General features: G+C 37.9%; 1 protein-coding gene across 1 annotated transcript in view; it reads left to right on the forward strand.

The window, feature by feature from the left end:
- Window positions 1-26591, forward strand: part of LOC137774129 (uncharacterized) — a gene marked incomplete at its 5' end in the record, with an annotated part of 281651 nt that overhangs the window by 244194 nt on the left and 10866 nt on the right. Inside the window, 1 exon segment of the mRNA XM_068559236.1 lies at window positions 24708-24914. Within this exon segment, the coding sequence (XP_068415337.1) occupies window positions 24708-24914 (207 nt within the window).

The raw sequence follows: 26591 nt of genomic DNA on the forward strand, positions 1-26591 counted from the left end.
TGCCTTTTCCTGATGTCACTGCAGTTACCATGAATTCTTCAAGGTTACATTGACCACACAGTTGATATTGCTGGAAGCTGTGCTTTGAATGTGCAATTTTGGCTCATTAATGAAGGAGCATCTGCAGGTCATTGCCAGGGAGCAGTGAAACTAAAATACTGCTAATCAGACATCACAGAACTATGAACCTGCTTGAATCTTTAAAAATCATTGAAAGTACCAAATATCCTTGACAGTGAATCTGGCATTTATCGAGCCACTGCTCTTTCCAACATTGCAGTAAATACCTTGGAGGATATAAAGACATATAAAGTATGTAGTAAAGAAGCTTACTAGCCAGGAGTGTGAGACAAAAATTAAATACATAAAACAATCATAGAGCTAAGAGTAGCAGTTATAATTAATTGCTCAATTGTTTGGTATGGTTTAGAAGAACTCTTGAGGAAGTATGCATGCCCATGCAATAGGAGACATATCTACATATCAAAAAGTTTCAGAGGTAACATCACTTTCCAAAGAGTCTGTTTATATCAGAGAATTTATTTACCTCCAAATGAATCAGTTTTATTATCACCTGAGGAACTGTTGGAAGCAAACAGTCCTTAGAATTGAGCCCACTAATAAGAGTGCACTGATAAATTTTGTCTAGCCCTTTGGCATAGCTGTTCTGCCTGTACAACATATGACCAACAGGATTCAAGACCATATCCAAATCACTCCCTTCCGCACTGACACTGGCAAACCCAGTACAGGGGGTGGGTCTATTCTCTGAAAGCTGTGAGGTTGCTTGTTTCACCCTAAAATGAAACATAATGGAAATAAAACACACATCTTGAAGGAAGTTTTCTTTTCATGAACTCTGTCCTTATTCACACAGCATACTTTGGTAATGGGCCTGGGCTATAATACAGTGCTCAATAAATATTATTTGAGACAGTGCATTCTAGGAAATAGTATCAGATTATTTCTGATAATGCCTGCAAAGATGTAGGTATCTTATGATTAGAAGAAAGGCACTGACAAGATGTAGCAACTTGGTTTTTAGAAAGTCATTACAATAAGGGAAACTGCTAATGGGGAAATATTATGAGCTGATAATTTGTAGAATTCCAACTTCTACGTCAAAAGGGCAAAATTATGACTTCAAAATGGAAATAACAATTTATCATTTAACTGGAAAAACATCTTGGGGCAGTCCCTGGATCTCTCATTAGTCAGGGTTATGGATTGTGGAGAAAAGAATCCCCCTGGCTACTTTAAGAAGAAAGGAATGTGTAGAGGGACTTATAGCTGAAAGGGGGTCTGGGAAATATAGTCTTAGATTTTTCTCTACCTGTAAAGGGTCTGGAGTATATGTTGAGTGAGCCAGTCTTCAGGATCCAGTACAGAGCTCCATGTAATGTGCTTAGTTAACCTAAATTTAGGTTACTTAGAATCTTGATGTCTAAGAATCATTTATGTTCTTTTTAATCAGTTTTCTATAATGTTTAACTTTTGCTGATATATCTAATAGCAAAAATAAATGTATGAAGTTTAGCTCCATTAAACATTCATTGACCTAGAAAATATTAGCAAGTATGTCATTTTGTGATCTGAAGGGAAACAAAGAGGAATTGAATACCCTTTCTCCCTTTAAGATGCTTCCATAGAAGAGGTGTTGGGTTTTGAACATTTTGATAATTAGTCTCATGTAGCTTTGTAATTGACAGTTATAAACTTTATGGCATTCTATTCATATGTATATACTTTGGGATGTAGTAGAATTCTTCCTGTTGAACATATGATTTTGGATATGAAAGCTGGTGGAGATGTTTCGGAGGAAAAGCAAAAACCATTTTCCCGGGAAATAGGTAGTCAGACCATGGCTTTGATAACACTGGTTGAATGGTGAAGAACCAAGTCATTGTATAGTTTGTGGGTTGCTTGAATGGATTATTTTTTATTAAATTTATTAATTACTAAATAATACATTTTACTAAATTTTCCAGTTATTATCCCCTGCTTGAATGTTAAAAAACAGATTAAAATTAAATCTGTCAAGTTTGGAAGTCAACTAATTTCCGTTCTTGACTTTAAAACTAACTAAGATGATGTTCACCTTAAAGTAATCAGATTCAGAGTCTCTGGCCAACATTTATTAGATTCTAGAACATATACTAAGTCACCTGGGCCATTCTGGGTGGCAGAACGCAGTAGAATAAAACTATAAGCAAAGGGCTCTGCCACACAGAGCGCTCAACTGTCGCATTTTTTCAGATTCTGTGACTCAGGCACCCGCCAAGCAGGAGATTTGTGATGAATGGCGCCCGTATTGATTTTTCCATAATGGAGTGTAAAAGAAAAATGGACAGGTTTTGTTGCAGGTATTTTCATGGGGTACTAAATTGGAGGATTAGTTGCAAACAGCAGTACTGATAAAGTCTGCTGTCCATCTTTATGGTTGGGTCTTTCTATTAAAATGACACATAAATAACCTATTATATCCTCCACCCATGGAAATTCAAATGCACCTGTCAACTTGATAAAGCACTTGCCTGGAGGGAAGCATTGTTTACATTTTCACTCTATTCTTCAGAAAAAGTGAGATTCTAATTATTTCTCCCACTGTAAATTAATGCTGACTATGATGGTTAGCGTATCTCTACACTGTTACATCTTTTGGAAAGTTAAATGATAGAGCTGATCGGTCATGTATTATGCAGCATGTATTTTATGACAGTCTTCCCTGGGTTCTTTGATGTCTTCTCTAAATGCTTATTTCTTCTCTAACTTGTCTGCTCCCTGTATCTGTCTTTCTCTTTTCTAGCCCGTGAGAAATCTTTGTTGATACCCAGTTAATTCCAAATTTTGAACTTCCATCCTCTTTAGCTTGCCTTGTTTATTTCCCTTATTGAAAAACACATTTATGATTTTCGACCCACAACTACTTGTTTTCAATGATCTAATGTCATTTTTAGTCTCCTCCTGGGATATTTCCTCCATTCGCTACATCATGTCTGAAGACATATCTTTGGTTATATTCAGAATTTCTACCTTGTAAGTAATTGGGTTGATTTTCCTCAGAAAAACTTCACCTTTTCCTTGTTCTTCTTGCTGTTATCTCTTGGTTAGAACTTGTGATAATAATTACATTAAATAATGCCTCTAGTCCTAAGTTCTTACCACTTTCCCCAACTTACTCTGTGAATTTCTCCTTCAACTACTCCTTTTTGCTCATCCTCGTCCACACACCCTAATCTCTTCCAAAAAATAATTTCTTTGTGTGCAGAAAACACATAGGAAAACACTGTCTCTATGAATTCCTATAGCAACCCCAAATGGTTATCTAAAGTAACCTTAGGTATAAGCTTACCTTATAATCCTGAATCCAGTGTTTTTTATTGTTTCCTATACATAGACACTCATTCATCTATTTACCTATTGAGTACTGCGTTCACTAAACTCTGTGTGTACATTAGGTGATCTTGGAATTAAAGCAGCTGAAAGTTAAAGATTCAAAAGATCCAGTGTAGCAGCCCATCTGAAGACCTCAGCACAGCCATTTCTAGAATTGTGTCTGAGACGGAATCCACCGCATGCACTCTGCACACAGCTTTCCCAGTTATTTTCTTAAAGTATCCCCAGGGGATGAATTGATTCCCTAGTTGTTCTTCTTCCCCAGTTTGTAAATCTCAAGCCAATTTCTAGCTTAATCTTCTCTAATGCCTATTTCTTCCACAAGTAAATTCCTGCCTGAGTTCAAGGTATTATACCGCAAAATCCCTAGGAAACTTAAATTGGGCATTTTCAACATAAATAATTTAAAAAATCTGTAAATATCCTCCTACTGAGCTAAGTTAACAGAAGCTAAATTAATGACAATATCTCTTAGCTAAAATAGTAAAGCAATTTAACAACACTGTTAGTTTTAAGTGTTTTGAAATCAATTTTTAATAATCAATTTATATGTCTTTAAAACTTTTATCCAACTTTCTTACTGTTTGAGATACTAATACATTTATGATTTCCAAGGAGTTATACTAAATATTTTGAAAACCAGGTAGTATGTCAGTTACTATTTTATTTACAATTCTTTTGTATTGTCTTGAAAATTATATTTGTTGTAATGAAAATTGGGACATGAGTTTTATTTCCTGTTTTTTGGGGGTTTTTTTTTTACAGAGGAAGTGGGTAGATTGTACTAGTTGATATTTTTGATTCTCTTAGTAGACTTAAGAGAAGAATAATAAACCTGAAAGAATTGACTGATAATCTGAAAACTGGACATACAACTCTGAATTGTGAATTTGTGTCTACCTGCTGATCAGGTTGTCTATAAAAACAAAGCGGTAGTTTTGACAGAGATAGTAATAGATTATTACTAAAAGTTTACTAAAAAGTGTTTACTACAGTAAAAGCTTCTATCAATCTGACATCACTTGAAACGTGGATTCGAGTATGCTTTCATTGCCCAGAAAATGAAGGTGCCCTACTTCACGTCTGTGTTCATATGCATGCTTGTGTGTGTGTTGTGAGAAAGACAGAGACCAAGAGAGAGAGAAGAGAGAGCACCGATATCCCACTTTTATCCAACCACTTATGTATTTGTCACTCACTCTCATGTCAAGTAACTGAATGAATTAGAGAAACTAGACAATTCTCCATGTCATCATAAGTCACCTGAAATAAAAAATTCACAAATCCAACTGGTCCATTCTCTTTGTATACAGAGATGCTGACTTTAAGTGCACACCTAGTAGAAATCTACAGCAGAGGAGTTTCATGCTAATAAACAAAATTTTTTGAAATATTTCTTATCTCTAGACTCAAGTGAGAAGTGTTTGGTAATCATAATTCTGTCACTTGAGTCTTGATTTTCTGGCTTCTAAGATGGACACATTGATGGGTCACATTTACGTATTTTGACGTTGTACTCTTTCCGATTAGAACAGATTTGAAGAGGAAAAGTTCTGTTAAAAATTGTGTATCATGGTTTGCTTATCGCTAGGAACCCAAAAGACTGGAAATATTGACTTAACGTATGATTGTATCCCTCAATCTTGGATTTCTTATGTATTCCCAACCTAGTGCAGCTTCCTTACTGTATTTTATTGTATTTCAGAGATTGAAATTCTTTTAGAAATCATTGTTCAATAACTCCATTTTACTATTTAGGAAAGTGAAAGATGAAGAATTTTGAGCAAATGATAAGAATCCAGATCTAGAATTTCGTTCTCATGACTACTGCAGAAAACTGCTTTCTAGAGATAAGAAAGGATGATAAGCCAAAAACACTGGCAAAAATCAATGGTGTGTTTATACTAATGTTAAAATAATATGACCTCTGTTCACAGAATTTGTGATCACAGTGTGTATAATCAAACAATCTGATGTTTACATTTTATCAGTGTTTTAGGTTTGGCCTCCGTCTAAGAAAATAACAGGAGGGAAATATTTGCTTGATATTGTCTCATTGGTTTTTTAAAAAATTTAACATAAGTTATATGCATTAAAGAACTAGATTTAGGGAACCCAATGAGAGTAATCTACAAATAAACATGTATAAAATTCTGCATTAATACAGGTAAACCTCTTAGAAGTCAAGAAATACCATATTATGAATTTCTGTCAACCACATCAATAATTCTAATTTTTTTTTATAGTTACTAAGATGCCATTCATCCATTTAGGTATTTATTAATTTTTTAATAATTACATGCCCACTGCATGCCAGGTATCTTCACATATGAAGAGGTTACAAATCTGATTTCATTATTCTTAAAATTTAGTTTTAGTAAAATAACAAATTTTATTTTACAGGATTTTTCATGGTTTTAGTCTTGTACATAAAACACTAACATAATGCTTGATTAATCTACCTTGAATAAACAATTTGTGCAGACACATTCTGCATGCAAGGAGTTTCTGGAATGTTAGCACAGACAAACCTCTTGTGGTATACATTTTCAATGAAAAAAATGCAGGAAACCCTCATAGAATGAAAACTAATTCACCTTTGTCATAGTAACGTTAAGTATAATTTGAAACTTCAGGAGGGTCTACAATATTGCCTGTTTTACTGGAAATTTCCACCAAGAGTAGATAAATCATCATCCTGCATCTTGAAAAATAAAATAGAATTGTCTTCCAAGTAACTTCAACCATGTACATATTCATTCATTTTCTTGTGCTTGTTATGCTAAATAATTCTAAATGTTCTCTGTGTTCTAGTATTGCTATATGCAGTTGCAGAATGGGTGCACTAGTAAGCTCAGTTTCTACCACAGGGTTACTCTGCTGCTTCCTCACCTGCCCCACCATAAATTAGTAATTTAAAGAAGAAAGGGGTTTATAAACCTCTCACATGTCACTCTGAGTTGGGCATTCTTAGCTGGAGGTTTGCTCTGGTCTATCAGAACACACAGGAAGACCCTATATTGTAGTCTTTGTCTTGAAGTTTATTTTCTCTGTGTAGGTTCATCATCTTTTTTTTTTTTTTTTTTTAGCAATGGTTTAATTTCATTCACATGTAGTTGCCGTGAAAAGGTTAACTCATTCATAAAAATATTTTTGCTATTCTAACATCCTTTATTTACAAATAAATCCCCACCACAGAGCAGAAATGTTAGAAGTTATATCACAAGTGAAGCACATTAAGTATTTTTAAAACCTTTAAAATATGGCTTATGAACAATTTTACACAGCAGGTTACCTATTACTATGTTACATATTAAACAGATCTATGGTACCATTTTGGACAATCAGATTTCCTTGATACTAAAGATGGAGTTGGCATTTTTGTCAAAAAGGTATTTTAAACCTGTTAGGGAGTTTCTATAGTGTGGAATTTCACTTCTTTCTAAAGTGGCATCTTAAGTATATCATTTTAAAATCAAACAAGAAATTAGATCCATCTCTGGGAAAACACCAATTTTTATTGTATGCATCACGTAAACTCCTTGCTATTAGTGACTATGCAGATACTCTTAAATAAGGGAAAAAAAAAACCCAGTGTGCATAATCAAACAATCAAAGCATCATCTTGTTTTATGCTTATTGTTTACATGGTATTTTCCCCCATCTTCTTCCTTTGAATCTGCCTGTGTCTTCACATTCAAAATTCATTTCTTGAAAACAGCATTTGTTTGGGTTTTAATTTTTTAATCCAGTTTCAAAATGTCTGCCTTTTCATTGGAGTTTTTAGTCTATTTACGAAAAATTATTGATATGCTTAGGTTTATGTCTACTGACTTTCTACTTTCTAAATATTTTCCATTTGTCCTTTCAGTTTTTCTGTTCCTCTTTTTGTCCTTTATTGTCTTCTTTGGAGTTAATCAAATATTTGATTAGTATTGTGTTCCTTCACATTTCCTTTATTAGTGTTTGTGTTTTTCCTAAGGCTAACAGTATGCACCTTTAAATTTTGAGACTCTATTTAAAGTCAAGGTGCCAACATTTTCCCTCTTTATACTCCCAAGCTTGCATCTGACACGTCATATGCCTACTTCCCTCTTTCCCATTCTCATTTCACACCTAGCACATTTTACTTCCCACATTCTGCTTCACAAGTGTAGTAAACGTGCAAAAGTGTAATTCCATTTACTTTCTCCCCTCACTCTTTATAAAATTATTGTTATAACTTTTATTTCTACATGTTATAATCTCACCTTTTTATTTGAAAGGTTACTTGTCTTTCTTCTGTTGCTGAGCCCAGCCAATAAACTTTTTGACATTAACAAAGAAGTCCCATGTTCAATATTAGTTATCTGTTTTATACATATTAGTGTATATATGTCAATCCCAATCTCCCAATTCATCCCACCACCACCACACCACCCACCCCTGCTTCCCTCCTTGGTGTCCACACATTTGTTCTCTACATCTGTGTCTCTATTTCTGCCTTACAAACTGGTTCATCTATACCATTTTTCTAGATTCCACATATATGCGTTAGTATATGCTATTTGTTTTTCTCTTTCTGACTTACTTCACTCTGTATGACAGTCTCTAGATCCATCCATGTCTCTACAAATGACCAAATTTCATTCCTTTTTATGGCTGAGTAATATTCCATTGTATATATGTACCACATCTTCTTTATCCATTCATCTGTCGATGGGCATTTAGGTTGCTTCCATGATCTGGCTATTGTAAATAGTGCTGAAATGAACATTGGGGTGCATGTGTCTTTTTGAATTATGGTTTTCTCTGGGTATATGCCTAGTAGTGGGATTGCTGGGTCATATGATAATTCTATTTTTAGTTTTTTAAGGAACCTCCATACTGTTCTCCATAGTGGCTGTATCAATTTACATTCCCACGAACAGTGCAAGAGGGTTCCCTTTTCTCCACACCCTCTCCAGCATTTGTTGTTTGTAGATTTTCTGATGATGTCCATTCTAACTGGTGTGAGGTGATACCTCATGTCGTTTTGATTTGCATTTCTCTAATAATTAGTGATGTAGAGCAGCTTTTTATGTGCCTCTTGGGCATCTGTATGTCTTCTTTGGAGAAATGTCTATTTAGGTCTTCCGCCCATTTTTGGATTGGGCTGTTTGTTTTTTTAATATTGAGCTGCATGAGTTGTTTATATATTTTGGAGATTATTCCTTTGTCCATTGATTCGTTTGCAAGTATTTTCTCCCATTCTGAGGGTTGTCTTTTTGTCTTGTTTATAGTTTCCTTTGCTGTGCAAAAGCTTTTAAGTTTCATTAGATCCCACTTGTTTAATTTTGTTTTTATTTCCATTACTCTAGGAGGTAGGTCAAAAAGGATCTTGCTGTGATTTATGTCAGAGAGTGTTCTTCCTATGTTTTCCTCTAAGAGTTTTACAGTGTCCGGTCTTACATTTAGGTCTTTAATCCCTTTTGAGTTTATTTTTGTGTATGGTGTTAGGGAGTGTTCTAATTTCATTCTTTTACCTGTAGCTGTCCAGTTTTCCCAGCAGCACTTACTGAAGAGACTGTCTTTTCTCTGTTGTATATCCTTGCCTCCTTTGTCATAGATTAGTTGACTATAGGTGCGTGCGTTTATTTCTGGGCTTTCTATCCTGTTCCATCGATCTATATTTCTGTTTTTGTGCCAGTACCATATTGTCTTGATTACTGTAGGTTTGTAGTATAGTCTGAAGTCAGGGAGTCTGATTCCTCCAGCTCCGTTTTTTTCCCTCAAGACTGCTTTGGCTCTTTGGGGTCTTTTGTGTTTCCATACAAATTTTAAGATTTCTTTGTCCTAGTTCTGTAAAAAATGCCACTGGTAATTTGATAGGGATTGCATTGAATCTGTAGATTGCTTTGGGTAGTATAGTCATTTTCCCAATATTGATTCTTCCAATCCAAGGACATGGTATATCTCTCCACCTGTTGGTATCATCTTTAATTTCTTTCATCAGTGTCTTATAGTTTTCTAAGTACAGGTCTTTTACCTCCTTCAGTAGGTTTATTCCTAAGTATTTTATTCTTTTTGTTGCAATGGTGAATGGGATTGTTTCCTTAATTTCTCTTTCTGATCTTTCATTGTTAGTGTATAGGAATGCAAGAGATTTCCGTGCGTTTATTTTGTATCCTGCTACTTTACCAAATTCACTGATTAGCTCCAGTAGTCTTCTGGTGGCATCTTTAGGATTCTCTATGTATAGGATCATGTCATGTGCAAACAGTGACAGTTTTACTTCTTCGTTTCCAATTTCCTTTTATTTCTTTTTCTTCTTTGATTGCCATGGCTAGGACTTCCAAAACTATGTTGAATGATAGTGGCAAGAGTGGACATCCTTATCTTGTTCCTTGTCTTAGAGGAAATGCTTTCAGTTTTTCACCATTGAGAATGATGTTTGTTGTGGGTTTGTCGTATATGGCCTTTATTATGGTAAGGTAGGTTCCCTCTATGCCTACTTTCTGGAGAGTTTTTATCACAAATCAGTGTTGAATTTTGTCAAAAGCTTTTTCTGCATCTATCGAGATGATCATATGGTTTTTATTCTTCAATTTGTTAATATGGTGTACCACATTGATTGATTTGAGTATATTGAAGAATCTCTGCATCCCTGGGATAAATCCCACTTGACCATGGTGTATGATCCTTCTAACGTGTTGTTGGATTCTGTTTGCTAGTATTTTGTTGAGGATTTTTGCATCTATATTCATCAGTGATATTGGTCTGTAATTTTCTTTTTTTGTAGTATCTCTGTCTGGTTTTGGGATCAGTGTGATGGCGGCCTCATAGAATGAGTTTAGGAGTATTCCTTCCTCTGCAATTTTTTGGAAGAGTTTGAGAAGGATGGGTGTTAGCTCTTCTCTAAATGTTTGATAAAATTCACCTGTGAAGCCATCTGGCCCTGGACTTTTGTTTGTTGGAAGATTTTTAATCACAGTTTCAATTTCATTACTTGTGATTGGTCTGTTAATATTTTCTATTTCTTCCTGGTTCAGTCTTGGAAGGTTATACCTTTCTAAAAATTTGTCCATTTTTCCCAGGTTGTCCATTTTATTGGCATAGAGTTGCTTTTAGTAGTCTCTTAGGATGCTTTGTATTTCTGCGGTGTCCATTGTAACTTCTCTTTTTTCATTTCTAATTTTATTGATTTGGTCCTCTCCCTCTTTTTCTTGATGAGTCTGGCTAAAGGTGTATCAATTTTGTTTATCTCTTCAAAGAACCAGCTTTCAGTTTTATTGATCTTTGCTATTGTTTCCTTTGTTTCTATTTCATTTATTTCTGCTCTGATCTTTATGATTTCTTTCCTCCTACTAACTTTGGGTTTTGTCTGTTCTTCTTTCTCTAGTTCCTTTAGGTGTAAGGTTACATTGTTTGCTTGAGATTTTTCTTGTTTCTTAAGGTAGGATTATATTGCTAATAACTTCCCTCTTAGAACTGCTTTTGTTGCATCCTGTAGGTTTTGGATCATTGTATTTTCATTGTCATTTGGACTTGGGTGGCTATTTCCTTTCCCATGTTAGGGAAGTTTTTGACTATAATCTCTTCAAATATTTTCTCGGGTCCTTTCTCTCTCTCTTCTCCTTCTGGGACCCCTATAATGCAAATGTTGGTACGTTTAATGTTGTCCCAGAGGTCTCTTAGGCTGCCTTCATTTCTTTTCATTCTTTTTTCTTTATTCTGTTCCATGGCAGTTAATTCCACCATTCTGTCCTCCAGGTCACTTATCCACTCTTCTGCCTCAGTTATTCTACTCTTGATTCCTTCTAGAGTATTTTACATTTCAGTTATTGTATTGTTCATCTCTATTTGTTTGTTCTTTAATTCTTCTAGGGGTTTTTTAATTCTTCCAGGTCTTCATTAAACATTTCTTGCATCTTCTCTGTTTTTGCCTCCATTCTTTTTCTGAGGTCCTGGATCATCTTCACTGTCATTATTCTGAATTCTTTTTCTGGAAGGTTGCCTATCTTCACTTCTTTTAGTTGTTTTTCTGGGGTTTTATCTTGTTCCTTCATCTGGTACATAGTCCTCTGCCTTTTCATTTTGTCTATCTCTCTGTGAATGTGATTTTCGTTCCACAGGCTGCAGAATTGTAGTTCTTCTTGCTTCTGCTGTCTGCCCTCTGGTGGATGAGGCTATCTAAGAGGCTTGTGCAAACTTCCTGATGGGAGGGACCAGTGGTGGGTAGAACTGGGTGTTGCTCTGGTGGGCAGAGCTCAGTAAAACTTTAATCTGCTTGTCTGCTGATGGGTGGGGCTGGGTTTCCTCCCTGTAGGTTGTTTGGCCTGAGGCAACCCAGCACTGGAGCCTACCTGGCTCTTTGGTGGGGCTAATGGCAGAGTATGGGAGGGCTCACCCAAGGAGCACTTCCCAGAACTTCTGCTGCCAGTGTCCTTGTCCCCACGGTGAGCCACAGCCAACCCCCGCCTCTGCAGGAGACCCTCCAACACTAGCAGGTAGATTTGGTTCAGTCTCTTATGGGGTCACTGCTCCTTCCCCTGGGTCCTGATGCACACAGTACTTTGTGTGTGCCCCCCAAGAGTGGAGTCTCTGTTTCCCCCAGTCCTGTCAAAGTCCTGCAATCAAATTCTGCTAGCCTTCAAAGTCTGATTCTCTAGGAATTCCTCCTCCTGTTGCTGGACCTCCAAGTTGGGAAGCCTGACTTGGGGCTCATAACCTTCACTCCAGTGGGGGACTTCTGTGGTATAAGTGTTCTCCAATTTGTGAGTCACCCACCCAGTGGTTATGGGGTTTGATTTTTTTTGTGATTGTGCCCCCCCTACCATCTCATTGCGGCTTCTCCTTTGTCTTTGGATGTGGGGCATCATTTTTGGTGAGTTCCAGTGTCTTCCTGTTAATGATTGTTCAGCAGTTAGTTGTGATTCTGGTGCTCTCACAAGAGGGAGTGAGCTCATGTCCTTCTACTCTGCCATCTTGAACCAATCTCCTAAATTTTTCATTATAGTTATCATACTTTTCATTTCTAGAATTTCCACTTAGGGTTTTTTTTTTTTTTTTTTTTTTTAGTTTTCATTTCTTTGCTGAGATTCTTTATTAGTCCACTCATTAGACCATATTTTTCTTTAATTTTTAACTTTTTTTTTTAGTTCTTTAAACATTGTTACAATAGAGGCTTTCAAGTCTTTGTTTTCTGAATCTAATATCTAGACCATCTCAAGGTTAGCTTTTATTGACTCTTGTTTTCCTTGATTCCATCTTTTTCTGTTTGTTTATTTTTTGGTGTATTGTGTTTCAGACACTGTGTATTTTAAGTTGTAAGTTGCCTGTTAAGGGTTAAGAGTTAAGGGTTACTATTACAAAGTGCCACAAACTGCGTGGTTTAAAAAATCAGAAACTCATCATCTGACAATTTTGGATGCTCAAAGTCCAAGGTCAAGGTGTTGGCAGGGTTGATTCCTTCTGATGGCTATGAGGAAAAATCTGTTCCATGATTCCCTCCTAGCTTCTTGTGGTCTGCTGGCAATCTTGGCTTTTAGATGCATCACCCCCAATCTCTGCCTTCATGTTCACATGGCATTCTCTTTGTGCATGTTTGTCTCCATGTCCAAATTTCCCCTTTTTCTACAGACACAGTCATACTGGATTAGGGCCACCCTATTGAGTCATCTTAACGTGACCAACTGCAAAGACTTAATTCCCAAATAAAGGTGAATTAAGCCTTCAATATCTTTCAGGGAGACACAATTCAAGCCATAACATTGTCCCCATCCCCAGTTTATCCCTCAACATCAGCCTGAGTGATTCCTTTAATAATGTCTTATATGTTACTCCTCTATTCAAAAATGTTCAATGGTTTCCCAGTTCATTCAGAGAAGAAGCCCTACTCCTCAGTGGTCAACACACCCCTCCATGCTCAGCTCCTCCCTCCAGTTGCCCCTGTTCTGATCTTTTCTATTTCTCCCCTTGCTCACTTTGTTTCAGTTCTTTTGGTCTCTTTGCTTTTTCTTGAACATAAGCAAGTGGACTCCCCTCAAAGCCATGGCACTAGCTGTTCCCTCCTCTAATTGTGCTGCTCTCCCCATTATATACACGATTCATATCCTCACTTTATTCAGACATTTATTCAACTGTCTCCTTCCCTGAAAGGCTTTCCATGAATAAAATAAAAACTCTAAGTAAAATAGCAATGAAATAGCCCTTTATCCTCCCCAACTTCACCCACTGCCAATTGATCCCCTGCCCTGTTTCCTTTTTCTCCATAGCACTTATGATATATTTAGTTATTTGTTGTCTGTTTTCCTCCAGTAAAATGCCAGCTTAAGTAGAGCAAGGGTTTTGTCTCTTTGGTTCCAGTCTGTGTTTCCATAATCCTCTGGCGCAAAGTAGGATTTCAGAAAATAGGTTCTGAGTGAATGGTTGAATGAATGAACTAATGAATGAATGTGCTTTGAACAGAGGCTTTTACATAATGAGTCCTAAATAAGTATTTTTTATAATTCTTATTCTTAATTAATCTTTCCCAAAATAGTTACTGCTGTGATCAATTTTCTATATGCTATTTTTCCTCTTTCTTTATTCTGCTCTGGAAATTTCAGGCTCAAAGGGAGGACCATATTCAAGAAAAGGGTAAGATCTAATGTTCAAATGTGACAGTGAAATTGGGAAACTGAAATTAACACGCTGGAAACCTAGACACGCTGAAAGTCAACAAACTAGAATTTGGCTAAAAGATGAACACAAAATTCTCCCATCTTTTTATTTTTCAAATAAAAAATATCTATCTGGGCTTCCCTTGTGGCGCAGCGGTTGAGAATCTGCCTGCTAATGCAGGGGACACGGGTTCGAGCCCTGGTCTGGGAGGATCCCACGTGCCGCGGAGCAACTAGGCCCGTGAGCCACAACTACTGAGCCTGCGCGTCTGGAGCCTGTGCTCCCCAACAAGAGAGGCCGCGATAGTGAGAGGCCCGCGCACCGCCATGAAGAGTGGCCCCCGCTTGCCGCAACTAGAGAAAGCCCTCGTACAGAAATGAAGACCCAACACAGCCAAAAATAAAAATAAATAAATAAATTAAAAAAAAAAACATTCCACATCTTCCCCCAACGTTGGCAAAAAAAAAAAAAAATGTGTGTGTATATATATATATATACATATATATATACATGTATATATATATATACATGTATATATATATCTTCACATGTGTGGCCTTTTCTCACCCTTCTAAGTCTCCGTGCAGGGGAGGTATCCCGCATGATCCATCTATTTTCATCACTCCCAGACTTGATTTATCCCTCTTCAAACCCCTTACAATTTTTACTTCCTCCTAGGGCATTTAAAACTTACTAGTTTTAAATTATAGTTAATTGCATCTGTTCTCACTTTTCCTACTAAATTCTAAGTTTCATAGAGGCCAAGAAAATATATTTTATCCTGTCTATCTCGCAGCATCTAGTTTGAATGAGTGACTCAAAAAGGTTTTGAATAATGAAAAAGAACCTAGTTTTAAAGCACAAATGATACATACTGATTTTTTAATAGTCTTGAAAAATAACCAGGAAATAATCCCTGTTCCTATAAGAGGGAGGTATTAAATTAAATGCAATCTCTTGTTGCCATTAAACCATTAACAACCCTATCAACTCTTTGCCTGAAGACGGACTTGGACTTAGTTCATCTTTCCTTGTCACTTCAGTACTCTTATAAAAGGTAGGGATGTAATTTTTATTTCCTTTATTTCACATTTATCATCTATAAAGTCAAAATAATACTTTCTTACTTGTAGGGCTGTTTAATGAGGCAGTTAATTATTGTATAATGCATTCTAACTCCTGGAGTAAAGGTTTTATATGTGTGCAAAGGGGTATTATTCCAGGAGAGTTATGACATGGGCAATCTTTGGCTTGTGGGTGGAGTAGGTGGAGTGATGTGATAAGACAGCAGCTGAACAAACTTCAATAAATTAAGAAATAGGGAGTTCAAACTTGCATTGTGGAAAGTTGGTAGAGAGTTCACCTCCCTGACGCTTCTGAAGGAATGGCCTTATGTTGTTAGAAAACTGACATAGAAGAGCAGTTGTCTCACACATCAATTTTGCAGTTGGCAAAAATGAATCAATTTCAGTAGCTTCAAAGATACATGTGACAAAAACAAAACAAAACAAAACCCAGATTGCCTTCAATATTGAATCCATTTATTTTTTTAAATTTGTATTTATTTATCCATTTTTTATTTTGTTTTTAAACTTTTTATTTTATACTGGAGTATAGTTTTGTTTTTTTTTTTAAACTCAGGAAGCTGACAGTTCTTTTTTTTTTTTTTTTTTAAATAGTAATCTTATTTATTTATTTTTATATTTATTTTTGGCTGTGTTGGGTCTTCATTTCTGTGCGAGGGCTTTCTCTAGTTGTGGCAAGCGGGGGCCACTCTTCATCGCGGTGCGTGGGCCTCTTCATTATAGCGGCCTCTCTTGTTGGGGAGCACAGGCTCCAGACGCGCAGGCTCAGTAGTTGTGGCTCACAGGCCTAGTTGCTCCGCGGCATGTGGGATCCTCCCAGACCAGGGCTCGAACCCGTGTCCCCTGCATTAGCAGGCAGATTCTCAACCACTGCGCCACCAGGGAAGCCATGGAGTATAGTTGATTAACAATGTTGTGTTAGTTTCAGGTGTACAGCAAAGTGATTCAGTTATACATATACATCTATTCTTTAATATTGAATCCATTTAAATCACATAATTCATTTATTTATTCTTTCAACAAATATCCATTTAGTGCCTCTTATGAGTCAGACCCTATTCCCTGTCCTTATGAAGCTTCCATTTGTGTGCAGAAAGACAGACACAAACAAGGAAATATACAGTGTGTAGGGTTGGAAGTAACACTTATAGTGTTACCATGAAAATAAGGCATACGGTATGGCTAAGTGTGGAGATACTATTCCACATTAGAGGGCCAAGAAAGACCCCATAGTTAAGGTGACACTTGAGTAGCACCTTAAAGGAAGGGAGTGAGCCCAATAGGTGGCTGGGAAGACTCACGCAAGTTCTATTGCGAAAGCTCGCGTAGGGCCATGCTCGATGTTTGTAAGTTCACTTTTGCTGTTACCAATTCTCCCTCCTAGATTTTCAGCCAATTTACACAACTTAACTTAGTTTTTGGAATAAATTTGTCTAGCGTGTAAAGACATTACAATTCATATAGTGTTGTTCATTTTAGGTAACACAAAAATATTTGGGCAACAAAGTTTTGGGGTAATTTATCCTGAAAGTAAGGTCAAACACAAACACACATACATACACATAAAGACAACCATCCCCCCTCCCCAAATTTCTGTTTGTCTTACCCTTTGTTATTTCTCTGTCATTAGAGAAAATTAAAGCAAAGGATGAGCTAAGAACCAAGTATTAGTCACCAGCGTGGTGGTGACTTTTAGATGAAAAATTCTCTGACAGAAAGGAAACGTCTTCTGCTTCACTGCCTTTCACATCAAAGCAGAAGTAGAGGTGTGGTTGAATAAATTTTTTTTAAAAGTTCAAGTGATCTTTATATTGGTAGACATTTGAAGTTCATTTTACTACTGATTTAGTGGCTTACTGGCTTTAATGGATTTGAGTAAACTTTAACCAGAGCTATGCACCACATTGCAAGCCCACTACCTGTAAAGGAAAAAAAAAATGTAGTCAGATATCTTTCCTTCTGATAGTTGGACTAAAACTTGTTGTCTGAACTAAGTCAGTCCAATTATTTTTCTTCAGTTCTGTCCGACCAGGGACTACAATATTAGAGCAAATAGATAGATAACCTCCAAATTCATGGTGTCTTTTTTTTTTTCTTTTCTTTTCTTTCTTTCTGGAATTCAGGAGAAGAAAAGAGGCTCTTTTAAAAATCTGAGTATATTGTGAAATTCTCTGGTCTTGATTTATATGTGTTACACAATCTGACTTTAAAATTAAAATTTTGTGTGTGTGTGTGTATAGAGTGGAGTATATAAGTGGAAAATACTGCTGGCCACGTCATTATGACTATTTTACATTTAAACAATGAATTCACCACCTGTAGGCCTTATCTCAAGGAGCAGTGGGTGGCTAGAGCAGAGAAGTCTCGTTGTCTTCCTAACCTTTTTCCTTGCTGTCATCTCAGATGTGTGGTGCAGTGTTTCACCCTCGTGGTCCGCTCTTCATGTGAGTAGCCCGTGCTTCCCAGGCAGGGTGACGAGACAGGAAGTGGCAGAGGCAGGGTGCGCTATGCTTCCACTTACTCTGAAACATATCCATAGCTTGTTCATACGCAGCTGCATTGCTAATAGTATTAACGTGTGCATACATGTCCACAAGCGAAAACCTCGGGGATACAGCTAAAGACCTGTGACTGCCTACTTACATAAAACAACCTACATCTTTTTCTTGCATTTATTTCTATTGCCAGGAGCTTTGAAAAGTGTCATAACCAGAAGTCAAGTTCTTTGCGGTTTCCTACTATGTTTCTTAAGAATTGTGCAGTGGTGATATGAAAAACACACATTTCTGGTAACAGATACAAGCTGTTGAGGTTACCAAAATTAGAGATATTCAAGATAACAAAACACTCTATAATGTGTATACAAACACATATGGCTATATGTTAGCTTTCCCCAAATGGCATTATTTCTATCTGAATTAAGCACAGGTAATTTTGTTTGGAAGTATGGCTTTTTGGCAACGTAACAGTTTATTACCTTTCTTCAAACTGGTTCAAATTTACTTAAGTGCTTGTCCGATACTCCTAATGGCTACGTTAAAGAAAAAAACATCAAGGCATAATCGTTTTACTTAACTAATTTATCTGTTGGTAATCTTCTATTAATTTTTTGCCCTTTTATTTCAAGGCAACACACAAAATGAAGAATTGTGCAGAATTGCTGATATACATAGGCTGCCGTGAAAATTAAAATATCTAGAGGAAAATTGAAAACACTATCAAATATGTACATGCTTCCAAAACTTCTGATGTTATCCAAGGTTTTCATATCTAAGTCAAGGTCATAGGTTAGATTCTTATGTGAGCCAGCTATGTCTTTGTCCAAACAGTAGAAACTATGGATAGGTCAAGGAAAAGGCTCCATTTTTACTATCTGGGAAACCAACTCCTGCTGTGTCTTTTCCTTCCTGGGGAGAGGAGTTACCATTTTGTACTAGACACAAATCTTTGAAATTTTGACTTTTTTAAAATTTACACTGGAATATGTGACATTGTAGAACTACAGACACAATCTTAGTCACGCCTTTGCATTCATTCATTCTAAAGGAAGGCATTGTTTTCTAAGACAAAACACAGCATTTATGGGTAAGATGCCCATTTTACCGAGACCCAGTTTTTTTAACCACGTGTTCTCTCCTAAAGAGCTGGTGAATAAAATCACGATCATCAAGGCACAACTTATTTGGAGTTCTGAGCTTCAAATACACAGGAGACCAACTGGGTCACCCAGTATGACCTAATTTCCTGACCCTGGTTCCCCCTTGCAGACTTTCCACACTTGGAAATAAAGTGCAAATTCGAGTGAGGAAAGAAAAGAAATCCACCCAAGAGCTGTTAAAAAATGTATGTATGCAGTAAATCTATGTACCACTGTGTAATTATAATAACATAAACAAATCCACTATAAGGACATTCACATTAGACCTAATTTTATGCTGAACTATTATAATGCAGTTAAGAGCCTCACAATCCTGTTTTAATTAAGCTCTGTTGTGAAACATGCAGCATTTGAACCTGTTCCGGCCTGTTTGACTACCACTGAATTAGCGCCCTTAACTTGTTTTTCTGCTGAACGATGAATCTCATTTAAGAATTCCTGTTTGCGGGTCTGGCATTTGGTGGGTTCTTCCGTGCTATTGTGCCTCCAGACCCAGGTCAGCTAAGCTGCTCAGATTCGCCCCACATGTAGTCTCTCGACTCACTTGTCTCAAAAGATTTGTTAACTTACCCTGGGCTCTCATGGAAATGAAGGGACAGATTTGATTGGTTTAATGAAAGAGATTTCAGATGACAGGAGACTTCACTTGTGGAGCTAACTTCAGATTCTGTAGGGCACAGTAAGCGTCTACTGGCCTATCATTTTGCAGAAATACTTAGTGAACTCCAATTTTCCATGGATATTAGTTAGGCTGCCAAATAGTTTAACCGTTACTCATTAGGAAATGGAAGACAAAGGCATCTTTAGAAAATGCACTTTCTAGAAAAATCACATCCTGCTTCCTTCTTTTTATCTCTCACCTACTTTAGGCAAGAATGTCTAGGTTGTCTAGTATTCGCCTTAACAAAACTTTCCCTTCCTCTGTGCAGATTGCCTGAAATAAAATTAAACGGGAAATCTTACAGGTGACATTTAGCTTGGTGATCAAATATCCGGCCAGTTTGCTGAAGAGCTCGTTACTCAACAACTAGTTTTAAAGAAATAGAGTTAAAAGTCAGGAGAACAGAGTTGCAGAGAATCATGTCCACCCACTTAGATTATTTAGAAATGAGCCAAAGGACTTAAGAAAAATCAAATAGTGATTTCTTCATCACATCTCACCTCTGCGTCCATCCTCTGAGCTACCTCTCTTCAGGTTTAGTTCCTGTTTTAAAACATCCATGTTCTGCTTCTTTTTTTCTTTCTTTTTTTTTTTTTTTTTTTTTTTTTTACCTTGCCCTACTTTCTTAACCCTAGGGAGGATTTTAAGAAGGTTTCAAAGCTAAGCATCCCCAAATGCTTCAGGCTGTCTTTGGTTGTAAGTCAGAATATAAAGCAATTACCCGGAGGGCGGGATGTGTTCGTGGCCAATGGGAGAACACTCCCTAGATCAGCAGGTAACTGAAAATATTCTCTTAAGGGTGAACATCTGGTGCAGATTCTTAACCATTTCTAGTGAGGTTTTATCGGTCACTCTCCCTTTTCCTCTTCTAAAAGGTGTGTACTCATAAAGCACAAATAATAGGGTTTAACTTGGTCCACATGCCTTGTGAACAGGTGTTTGATTATCTTATCTTAAGGACTGCTAGCTAGAAATTCTGGAAATGACCACAATTGCCTTAGTATTAGAACTTTATGGTCCAAAAAAAAGGGGGAGAAAAACATCAGTTTTTTTTCTAGTTAATCTCCAATTCAAAGAAGATTGAGAACATTCCATGGGATATTAATAGAACTAAATGGCTGCAGTAATTTAGATGCGGCCTCTATTTTGGTTTTCTATGACGAATGACACTGTACCCCTTTTGAGTCAAGAAGGATGTTTGCAAGGTTCCTGCACAGACCAAGGACAGAAAAATCTTCCCGTAGATTCTTTCACATGAGCACTTCACAGAGGGAAAATTCAGCCTCTAGAGTCATGTTTAGACACAGTCCCATTCTGCAGCCACACACTAACACACAAAGATAGTAGTGTACTATGTGATCAAACACATTACCATGTGGTGTAATCAAAAGTACATTGGCTTTTGGGACTTGCTTGGCGGTCCAGTGGTTAAGACTTCGCCTTCCAATGCAGGGGGTGTGGGTTTGATCCCTGATCAGGGAGCTAAGATCCCACATGCCTTGGGGCCAAAAAACCGAAACATAAAACAGAAGCAATATTGTAACAAATTCAATAAAGGCTTTAAAAATGGTCCATGTCAAAAAAATCTTAAAAAAAAAAAAAGTACATTGGCTTTAGAGTCAGACCAATTTGGGTTCAAATATCAGAGCTGCCTGATTACTTTTGGGGTCTCAAGGGGCTACTATGAGATGTATGCCTCTTTGCCCCACCTGATTGATTTGAGAAAAATTAAGTAAACATAGGAGCCAGACTAAAGGAAATAAAAATGCCAGCCTCATGACTAGTAAAGCTGTTTGGACGACGTGTCACTAGATTAGCAGCCAAGTGGGCTTGGTAACTCATCACCCCATACGGAAGGAGCTGGAAGGCAAAGTCGTTCTCGGAAGAGGCCTGCTCTTGTTAAAACTTGACTATGGACCGGCAGAGGATGTGGGTGCTTCCTAGGGATGGCCTGGATATAAAAAAATGAGAAGGAAGGGGCAAGGGAGCTACTCTGCTTTTTTGTTCCTAAATCACCAGGGAGGAGAGTAAGAAAAGCTTGTGGGGAAATCGGAGGTGGAGGAGTAGGATTATTTATTAGTAAATAATATAATCATATAGCTGTGTCTTTGGGCAAGTTATTTAACATTTCTGAGGCTCAGTTTCCTTGTCTATAAAATGGGAATAGTAATACCAACGTGACAGAGTTGCAACATAAGCAAACAAACAAAAAGCGTGCGTGTGCGTGCGTGCATGCGTGCGTGTGTGTGTGTGAACTGCCTACCTTCAGACCTGCCACTCAATAATGCTGATTTACTTTCTAGTCTACCCACCCCTTTTCTTCCTAGACCCTGGTCAGTCAAGGATGTCTCTGGGTAGAAGGCAATTCACTCCTCTCTTTCCTCGGATTAGAGATGGTTGAAAAGGAGAGGAAGAAGGACATGCATATCAAAGAAAACAAGAATTATTTCTAAAAATCTACTCTGCATAGTCTACTGCCCACATTTTCAAGGTCACTTACCTTCTGAAAGGAATCATCTTCCAAAGCAAGAGTTACTCCTTTTCAGACAAATGTAGACATCTTCATAGCCCTTTAGCAGGCAGGTGCTGTCCAGGGGTGCAACATGGGTTTGTTTTATACTGAATTTCCAAGACAGAGAGGCTCCCATCCACCAAGGCTCCCAGCTAACTTTCACCCCACCAAACCCTTCGTAGAATGAGCGGAAATCCCATGGTTCTCCAGGACATGGCATGCTTATTCTCATCTCATTTCTTTTGCTCTGCTTTGCCTGAAGTTTATCCTTTTACATCCAAAGGCCGGGAGACATCAGAGACACGTGTAATACCTGGGCTGGAGCTGCGTGTGCAGCCAGGAGCCTTCAGCTCTGATCCTGGCTCCAAGCACAGACTTCGTGAGGGGCCCGAAGGAGCAGCCTGCCATCATCCACCTCCTGATTTTACCTGAGGATGTTGTGGTGTTGCTAAACACCCTCACCAGGTGACCATGCAGATTAAAAATTAATTACATAAATGGATTCATGTCCCCATCGTTGCTCCCACAGTTTTGACATAGCTTAATACGTTCTTTCTTTAGATGGAGTCAATGCTGTCTTCAAACCTGTCCTGCCTGCTTGCTATGGTCTCACTGCAGTGGTGTGTTGCACCTGTTGTCACCTTTGGGGTGTCTCTGTCACTCAAAGCTCACATCTAGCTAGCAACCAAACTCTGATGATTCTCTCTCAGAAAAAGAAATCATTGACTCTGTCTCCAGTCCAACTGTCACTGCCCAAATGCAGGGTCTCATCATCTACTTTTGGTGAGATGGTCTCCAATCTGTCATCCTCTGGTCTACCTGGCATTCTGCCTTTAGCCCTATTACTCTAAAATACAAGTCAAATCAAGCCTGTCTTCTGCCCAGAAACCTCCAATAACTTCTCCCCTCTATGGATTACATTACAAATACCTTAGTAGAGTATCCTGCATCTTCACGGTACAAATGATGTTTCTAGGCTCACATCCTGGTGTTCACACCTCTCCTTCAGTCAAATCCACTGGACCGTGGATTGGCCCTTGAGCCCGCCATGCACTTTTGCATCTCAGTGCTGGACACACCCATGGCCCTTTTCATACCTATTGAAATCCCACTAAGGTTTTGAGACCCAAATCAAGCCTCGCCTCCTCGGTAAGGTTGCTTCTGTGCACTCATCACAATCAAACTTGCTTTAAGTTAAATGTATGCCGATCTCTTTTTTTTTTTTAATTAATTAATTTATTTTTGGCTGTGTTGGGTCTTCATTTCTGTGCGAGGGCTTTCTCTAGTTGCGGCAAGTGGGGGACCCTCCTCATCGCGGTGCGCGGGCCTCTCATTATCGTGGCCTCTCTTGTTGCGGAGCACAGGCTCCAGACGCTCAGGCTCAGTAGTTGTGGCTCACGGGCCCAGTTGCTCCGCGGCATGTGGGATCCTCCCAGACCAGGGCTCGAACCCGTGTCCCCTGCATTGGCAGGCAGACTCTCAACCACTGCGCCACCAGGGAAGCTCCCAATCTCTTATTGTGGATTCCTGGTAGATTGTTAGTTCCCGAAGTTTATATTTTCTCAAAACCTAACGTAGAACGGGTTCTCGATAAATGCCTGTTTTTAATTGTATCCAACTTTAATCTTTTCTCTCATTCAAGCTATTTCAAGACATTTATCGCTTCTTTACCTGTTCATCCAGATTTTAATCTTACCTTTTTATTTTCAAAGAAAAAAAAATCACTAGCTAGAATCTTGAGAGTTTATTGTCAATTATAGACTTGAATTAAATAATAATTGGCCAGAACTTTCTATCACATTACTTAAACTTTCCGTATTATTGAGGATTCAATGTACTTGTAAATTATCTTAGAAGGAGTTAACTTTGGAGAATGTGCTTGACATGGACTTTCTGCCACAATAGATAAATGCCTTCTGACTCAGAAAGAGCCAGTGAAGAAAGAAATCAACTGAATACTTTCCTTTACTTACCTCTTAAATGACTGGAGTATGTGACTATGGAAACTGAACATTTTAGAAAACATTTCTGTAGCTCAGCAGTTGCAGGAAAAGATAACAAAGGTATCTAGAGACTAGAAGTTTTATCAGCCTCAAAAAAATCTTTACAGCGGTATAATCTAATCTTTCATTGCCAATATTTTAGACAAGCAATAGAACAGTGTTTTTTGAACTCATTCATATTTCAGTTAATGTTACTGAAGTCCCCACAAGGTGTGTTGTATTAAACAATGGAATTGTCACAAAGAAAAAATAGTAGGTAAACACATAAAGTACGCAAAAGTCCTGCCCTGTGCACTTCGGTAAAATGTATCTTTAATTTATCTTGCCCCCTGTTTTGGCGTTGCCAGAGACTTAGCACTTAGCACACTATGAAGAAGCAAAAAAGAGCAAAGATTTATTTTGGATGGGAAAGCACAAACACTCATTCATAAAACCATTCGTAAGCATTTTTTTTTTTTTAATCAACACTGTCATTGCCGCAGCCTGCTTGATCTTCCTACTCCGGGTTAATATGGGAGCCAATTACAGCTTCATCTGTGTAGAATTAACTTTACGGAGCACACACCGGGGATTTGTCTTCCTTCACTATTTAGATATATGTCATAAAAATATGCATGGAATGGAGTACAGGCACTGCAGATGGCAGAGACTTTCAGATTTATTGCAGAATCATTTAAAATTGGTTATGCTCTTGCCAGAAGTTAATTAATTTTTTTCTCGTCTTTTCTGGGGCTGGGGGGTGGGGTGGGGGGCCTCTGTGTCTCACTAGGTGGCAGTGTATGATTATATCTGGAAAAGCCATGGCGTCCAGTCCGGCATCTCCAGCTGTGACCTCCAACAGCAAAATGAAACTTCTGTGTCTGCACTTGGTCCAGGAGATGTTACTTCTCATATAGCTGTGTACACTGTTTATCCCAGTGGGTTCCAAGAGCTGTACCGCCATTTTCTTAGGCTCCCTAATGGTGCCATTGTTGAGGTGAGTATATATGAAAATATTTTAATGCAAATGCTGTGTATGTCGTAGTGCGTGAATGTGAGTGTGTTTATACTTGATTTCAAAGGCTTCAAAACTACTTTGCAAACATATCATAACTGATGCTTCTAGTACCATAGAGGACGTGAAGATGTATTTTAGTGTTTTCCTAAAGAAACGAAAGTACCGCGTAAGAAAAGAAAATGTTTCTGAGCTATTGGAAGAAAGGCAGGAAAAAAATCACGTGAAATAATTCAGGATTCTGCCTGCAATAACTTTGACTCAGTCAATATTTGGAAACATCAGCAGATTGATGAAGAAGAAATATCTGAGTCCATAGATACTTCGATGCCACAGGAAAGTACACAGCTCTTTGCTTAAATGATCTCACACAAAATGAATGAGATGGTGTAATTTCATATTTTTTCCATGAGGTAAATCTTAAAAAATAAAGGAAAGCCTCCATTCCCTAAATCTTTAAAAACTTTTTAGAGTAGTATTTGGCAAAGATCCTAAAGTCATGTTTCCTCCTAAAATGTCAAAGTCTTTAGGTGAGCTGAGTTTGTTAAAAAAAAATCTCTTACATTGCCTCAAAGTCTCAGAATCCAAACTTCAGGGCATGTTGAAACCTGAGGCTCCCATTAGCCTCACAAGTGCTGTTGAATAATGAAGTCAGAAAGAGTGTTATTTCCCTTTATTTGGTGGGAATGAAGGATGGAGGAGAAGGAGAATTTAGATACGTATCACATTCAATTTCCTGGTCTTGGTGGCATGAAACTCACTTTGCAGTGGCACAATACTACGTTGTTAAGAATTTGCAGAGTAAGAATCTTTCTGTTCGCATCACACTTTCTCTGTGGAATTTAGCTATTGCTGTTTCTGTTATGAAGTTGATGAAAGTGTGTCTTCATAAAAGTCCCTTTGAATATAACCTTGAAGAAATTTTTAATTGTTTAGAGCTCCGCCTTGCAGATAGGGTGTTTCCCCTTTCTACAAAACCAGCCCATGACGGAGTTCGGTACTTGAGTGATTCTCGTGGGCTCTCTACTCAGAGAAGCAGAGATGTGCTAGACAAGGGTCCCCATCATTTCACCTCCCTTCTCCCTGATATAAGAGGGGATTGTGTATATTGTAGCAAAGCAGCAGGTAGGCGGATGAGGACTATATCCCACGTAATTCTTTGCGGGCTTGGGTCACGGGCTGGTATTGGCACTTCTGTGTATGATCTTTTTCAGACTTTGGCAACATTTGCTTTAGAAACCTCTTTGTGGGACAAAACTGCCACGACTTAATTTTTTTTAAATTTACATAAGCGTGTGCTTAAATACGTATGCACACCATGAGCTGAACAAACTGGAGAAGCCAGGATGCCAGGGATATCTGCCCTTCTGCTGCAAAACATCTTGCAGCTTGTAGTCCTTGGGTCCAACTGGGAAGCTGAGGTTCAAGGTGACCTGTTCTCATAAGCAAAGCAATCATCAGGGCTTTAATTCACTCACTCCTGCACGTGCGCTAGGACCTTGGTTTAGTCATTTCCCACTCCTCTGCCTATATCCTTATCTGTACAACTGGGTTATAAATACTTATACTACCTGCCTCACAGGTATTTGGGACAGATGAATGAGATAACATTGACAACATATTTTAGTTCTTTTTTAAAAGGGCACAATAAACAGTTCA

This window comes from Eschrichtius robustus, chromosome 12 (assembly GCF_028021215.1).
Source record: "Eschrichtius robustus isolate mEscRob2 chromosome 12, mEscRob2.pri, whole genome shotgun sequence".
Taxonomy (NCBI): Eukaryota; Metazoa; Chordata; class Mammalia; order Artiodactyla; family Eschrichtiidae; genus Eschrichtius; species Eschrichtius robustus.